The 5,965-nt window shown below is 51.7% G+C and overlaps 1 protein-coding gene across 6 annotated transcripts in view; it reads right to left on the bottom strand.

The window, feature by feature from the left end:
- Positions 1–1,445: 1,445 nt before the first annotated feature.
- The window catches only part of NCOA5 (nuclear receptor coactivator 5), a 19,032-nt gene continuing 14,512 nt past the window's right edge, over positions 1,446–5,965 (bottom strand). For all 6 annotated transcript variants that reach the window (XM_035896133.1, XM_035896134.1, XM_035896135.1 and 3 more), the window contains 2 exons: positions 3,789–4,112; positions 1,446–3,445 (listed from right to left, as the gene is read on the bottom strand). In XM_035896133.1, the coding sequence (XP_035752026.1) occupies positions 2,796–3,445; positions 3,789–4,112 (974 nt within the window). In that variant the 3' untranslated portion in view covers positions 1,446–2,795. The remainder of the gene's footprint in view (positions 3,446–3,788; positions 4,113–5,965) is intronic.

Below are 5,965 nucleotides of genomic sequence, written 5' to 3'. Positions count from 1 at the left end.
CGCTGGCCTGGGGCTGGAGAAGGGGAAGGACTCAATACCGCACAGGGGTAGGAGCTGCCCTAGAGGGGTCAAGACCCTCCTCGGCGTAGCAGGACTCAAAACTGGCAGGAAGACAGAGAGGTCTGGGGTTCGCTGGCTGCCCCGCGTTCTGTGCTACACGTGCAATATATCTGTTCTGAATGTTCCCACGGTCAGTTCATTCAATACCCCTTGAACCACTGTAGCTAGGTGTTCTGCGTCCATTCCGGTGACTTTTATTCGAGTGCAATATTTCAGTAGACACGTAGTGACCTGGTATGCTTTGTGTTTTAGAGCATCTGTGAGCAGAGCGATGCAATTAAGTTTAAAACCTTGTAAATAAAACAGGTTGCAAACCAAAAAAAAAAAAAAAAATTAGTATTAGGCTTTAGGCTCGCATTTAATTTCTGTGAGTGTTTCAGTATCGTGCATTGGGCCGCCTCAGTACAGACCCTGTGTTCTCTGTGCTGGTATTAATGGAGGAGTGGCTCCTCGGCTGTTGAATGCTCCCTGTTAATGCTTTACTGCTTTCACTGTATTCATTTTTCTAGACTCCTGTCTGCACAAAATGCAATAAATGATTTTATTACACCCTTCACTGCTCGCACGGGGAGTTGTCGCTTGCTTCCAAGGTCGCCACAGCTACCTTGCACTTGGCTGCTACCACCTCCAGAGCAAGGAGCCAGCCCCAGCAGGGAGCAGCAGGCTGCAGGGGGAGCAAATCATCGGGAGAGGGGCAGCCTCTCCCCAGTGCCACAGTTCCCACGTCCCAGCTCACGCACATTCCCCATCACCCCCGCAGATGCTTTACCTCTCTGCGGGGCTGCAGAGGTGGTGAAAGGGAACCAAGAGAGAGACTGGAGGAGGGGAGATGGCAGACGGACATACTGCCATCCAATTTCAGGTGGCGTAGCAAGGGCAGCACGAAGTGGGGGGAGGGCAGTGCTAAATGCAGAGGGACCGGTAGCCCTGACTCCACACAGCAGCCACAGTTAACGGCAACTGCGGCACCGACACCGGGCCAGCGCAGTGCTGGCCTGAGCGCACACCCCCCCCTCCCACCACCGGCCACCAGAGAGGATTCGGACCCCTCACACCAACCCCTGCCACCCAACCGCTCCAGCGCGCAGGTCCCTCAACGGTCACGGGGGCTGCTCTGCCCAAGACCCTCCGAGTCCCCTGAGTGAGGGCAAGTACCTGCGAGGCCCTTCCCAACCAATGCGCTACAAACCGAGACAGGCCACAGTCTTGTCACAGCGGGTCACAGCCAGGCTCGCACGCTTTCGGCTTAGCGTCCAGCGCTGGGCAGCATCTGACACAGCTCGTCTGAAGAAGAGAGTAATGGCAAACATGGTGGAATCGTGTGTTCCAGTAGTGCTCGAGCTGTCAGGTGTCAAAAATGCAACAAATCGTTTTTCCTGCCTTTTTATTAAAAAGTAATGTCCTCTTGTTAACAGCACAGAGAGGAAAGAAAAAAACGCTACAACACAAACCACCTGGGACAAAGAAAATCCTCTGCTCCAAGAACGCTGCTCTCTTGGTTTCCTTCGGTTCTCTGCGGGAAGCCGACGGGCTCGGAGGCGGCCATGATGGGGAGGACCGCACAGCTCAGAGATGCTTTGTGTTCTGGTATCAAAGTATGTTACTGGTTAAAAACACGGTGAAGAATCACTGCCCGCTTGTCCACTCAGCTATCTGCTGCAGCTACCAAAGTGTTGGAAAAAAATGTATAAAATGACGGTATTGCCTCTTGGCACTGCCCCTGCGCCTCAGACAGACGGACAGACACCCATCAAGAGTGAGAGGGGGTTTCGGAGAGCAGGCGTTCACCCCTGGTAACCGGCTGCAGGTGTCCCCGAGGGAGGGACGTGGCTGTGGCTAAGCTGTTGGGCTACAGTAACCAACCATCCCACAGCAAGATTATCAGAAAAGGAAATTTGTATGCCAAATTTAACGGATTGATCTTAACGCTGACTGCCTGGTGTGGGAAAATTGACAGACCATTGGAAATCTCTGCCTTGGCTGGAAGCTCGTCTGTTTTGGATCCGCCACAGTGCTCAGACCAAAGTTGCTGGCTTCTGTGAGCTGGGCGAGGTGAGGAGCATTCCTCTGCCTCACCCTGCGGGGACACGACAGTCCAGCTACGGAAGGACCAAATGGCACGGTCCAGGGTTGCTGCGTAGTGGTCAGGCCTGTGCTTCATGAGTTCAGCTGCTAGCGCTACCGCTGTAGTTTCCAGCTGGCTTATATGCCATCAAAAAAAAAAAAGAAATAAAAAAAGAAATCTGAAGAAAAATAGTGCCCATTCCAAAAAGGTGGGTCCCCAAGGGGGCCCAGTCAGTGTACCGCTCTGTTCAGCCCCCTATTTCCCCAAAACCACTGACCCAGAACTCTATTAGGACCGTTCAGCGAGACCAGACTGCACCACAATGTGAAGATGCACCAGCTACTACTGGGAGTGAGGAAAATGCAGGAGGACTGTCGTTGCAGCAGCTTCTGGGACTGGGCAAAACAGCCAATTATCCAAAGCAGCTCCCAGCACATCGTGCCGCTGAGAAAATAGAGCGTACTTCACCACACACTGCTAACCAGACCACGGTGAGGAAGGGCAGCGCTAGCCACAGTCAGCAGCAATGCCGCTGGGGGTACACTCTCGCCAAAGTGGAGAGGACATGCATATCCAGGGGCACTTGTCCCTCGTCAAGGACAGGAGACTCTTTAAACAGCTATAAGTATGGAATGGCAAAGGGAAGGGGAAAGGGCCTGACAGCTCAGCTTTAATAGTGTCGCTGGTAGGAACCCATAGGTTGCTGGGCTGAGGACCCCGCTCGCCCCTGGGCCACGGTTTGGCTCACTAGGTGGGAGAGTGCAGGACCACTCTGGATAAGGGTGTCCAAGGCTTTCTGTACACTGGGGTTGTCAAAGTTGATACCAGAGGACACTGGCCTTTGAGCAGGTACATTGCCAGGTGCAGGGAGGCGATTTTGGTGCTGACCATAGAGCGACTGAGCTTGTGGAGGAGCTCCAGGTCTTGGACCTGCATTTCTTGAAGGGCCTTGGAGCGTAGGAAGCTGCGTGCTTGGAGTCTGCAATCTCTGCTGAGCCTGGTTTAAGTTTCCAGCACTCATCTGTGCTGACCGGGCCTGACCGCTGGCCATGTTAGCAAAGTTCTGGTTCGGAGTGCTGCCCGAAGTGCCCGCAGAGGCTGCAGAACTGCTGTTTGCTACAGCAGCTGCTGCTGCCCCGCTGTTGAAGAGACTGAGGATTTTTGCTTGAAGCTCCTGCTGAGGATTAGAAGAGGACACGGGAACAGAAGGAGCAGAGACCATGGGCTGTGAACCCTGATGAGCCTGAGAGCTTGGGAGGCTGGACTGACTACCCAGAGATGATCCTGAAGGTGCCCCCAAAGACTGTCTTGACATGGGTGCTGGGAAAGAAAGGAAAGAGGGTTAAAGCTCTGCAAATGCCCTTGAAGGGGCACCTAAAGAAAACGAGTGAAACAGCTACCAAAGGCACAAGCATCAACGAATATCCCCCCTCTGAAAGGGAGAGCTGCACAGCTCTGGGGAACTCAAGCCATTCAGCTCAGCTGTTGCCCTGCCTGTAGCAGCCAAACCAGTCATGGCAGTCCCGCGGTTTCCCTGAGAGAATCCAGGATAAAAGTTCTTTCACATGAAAGATCTGAATCGTCTCACATGGAATCGTCTCCTCTACAGTCCCAGGACTGTTTCTGGGTCCCACAAGCCACTGTCTGGGGCTGAGAAACTTACCCTGCAGAGAATCAGTGCTTCCCCTCAGCAACCGTTCCTTCCGGTCTCTCAAGTAATTAATTACTTTATCAGTCTCCTCAGCAGTCAGATAGCGATTGTCTGCCAGCAGGTTCAAGAGAGTCTGAATCCCTGGAGGGTGACCTCCCCTGACGCCCTCCTCCACGGGGGGTGGGCGCTCCCGCTCCTGCAGAACAGCTTCGTCTGCCATCTTGGCAGCCTGCCGGGCAATTTCCTCACGCTCCTTCTCCCGTGACTCTGTTTTGTAGCGCTCGTAATTCCTTGCCACCAGCACCATGGCATCAGCTTGGGGCATGTTCCGGTGTTCTGCGCAAGGAAAAGAAACGTTTTAAGCAAACCAAAGTGACGTTAAGAAGGAGGTGCCTCGCCTCACGCACACCAGCACATCTCACCCAGCAGGCAGCACCGCTTTGGGATCGGAAGTGCGGGCTTGGGAAGCTTCCTAGGCACACGGTAACGGTTCCGTTTCCTAAGCTGACAGAAGGCTCGAGGCTATCACCCAGCAAGGCCATCCCCTACCTCATAGCTGAGGGCTCTGAGAAGGTATCGTATCGGCCCAAGAAACATCTTTCTTGCCTCTCACGCCGTTAAAAGGGAAAGCAGCTCCCTCTGCCCCTCACACAAATTCTCCATGCTCCAAGAGGAGACAGTTCCACCCATTCTACTGCTAAAGCCTTGGGCAGATCCAAAACTTGCCCTCTGGAGGCTGATAAAGCTTTCCCAGAGCAGGACAGTGATGGGAATACTGTTTGGTTCTGTACTACCAATACCTCAGTGCAGTGTGTGCGCATGCAGCAGGCGGGGAGGAAAGAAGCACTGGCCCAGTGTCACACTGCTGCTTATGTTTACTAGCCTGGAGCAGTAAGCAGCAATCAAGTTCTTCTGTAATACAATGAGTAACGGTCAATTCCAATTTTTTTTTTGTACTTGCCTTTTAAAGTTTTTGAGGTCATTGTTTCCACCTCACAAAGCACAAGTGCAAATATTTCCCTGAACACAGATTTAAGCAGGGAGATCAAAAGAGAAGGCCTTTACCTTCCAAAAAGTGCCCAAAGCTCTGGGCACCTCACACCTGCAGATCACCAAACCCTACCACCCTTTTCCTCCTAACAGGAAACTGTTACGCCTTGCACAAGTCATGAACGAGTTCCCTGCAACTGATGTGAATGGGAAGGTGGCCGCGTGGAGTTCAGGTGAGCATATTTAATCTCTAGAAAGAGCTGTGGATGAGCTAACGACCAGGGTTCTTATCAGATTTGACACACCGTTAGCTCCCATAAAGAAGAGGAGAAGCTTTGGTGGGAGAAGGGGTGTTAAACCAAAGGAGTCAAAACCAAGGGCAGTGGGAAGCCCAGCGGAAGTGCGCATGAGCTGTACTTGTGCCCTCCTATCACATCCGCATCCGATGGCAAAAGACACTAGGCTTCTCCAGTCGGGAAGCACAAAAAAAACAGTGACTGCATTCAGAAGTTGACTCTCCCAGAGGAATCTCACAAAACGTTGCTTGAGAACACAGTAAGGGAAAATAACCTGATCAGAGCAAAAGGCTGCTTTCCTACACCCACCCTCATGCTCACAACAGCCAAGTCGCACCCTGAGATGGGAAGTGATGTGACAAGTGTAAATGGTGCTAAAATGCCCAAAAGGCGGCGCATGTACGCCAAATCCCTTTATAGTTGCATCTTTTTATAACTCTTCCCAGTTTCAGAATCGGGTGTTCACCTTGACCAAATACGCTATCCTTATTCTGGTTTCCTTAAATCACATTTGGTTTTAAAATCTGTCCCGTCATTTGTCACATTCCAAACACGCTCTCTTTGACAGCAATAGGCAATAAACTGAGGTTAGACTGGCATTGCTCAGAAATCTACCACGGCAATGCAGGAACTTCTACAGCTGGGGTTCATGACTTGCCCTAAGATGCAAAGGCTGGTGACGCTAGGTGCCAAGAATGCAACTGAGGATCTCTCCTGGCAGAAATTAGACACTCCTTTTGACAAGGGACAAATAAAGTACTATGGAAACTTGTAAATAACGATATTCACATTTACAACATGGTGTCAAGTCATTAATAACTGTTTATGTCACAGCAAGGATGAGTTTTGTCCTGTGTGATTCTGCTGGAAAGAAAGTGTCCTAAAGCAGCACTTTGAGCGGTT

The sequence above is a fragment of the Egretta garzetta genome, unplaced genomic scaffold, assembly GCF_000687185.1.
Source record: "Egretta garzetta isolate BGI_Z169 unplaced genomic scaffold, ASM68718v1 scaffold356, whole genome shotgun sequence".
NCBI classification, from domain to species: domain Eukaryota; kingdom Metazoa; phylum Chordata; class Aves; order Pelecaniformes; family Ardeidae; genus Egretta; species Egretta garzetta.
The sequence above is the reverse complement of the archived record's forward strand: the minus strand, read 5'-3'. Positions and strand labels throughout refer to the sequence as shown.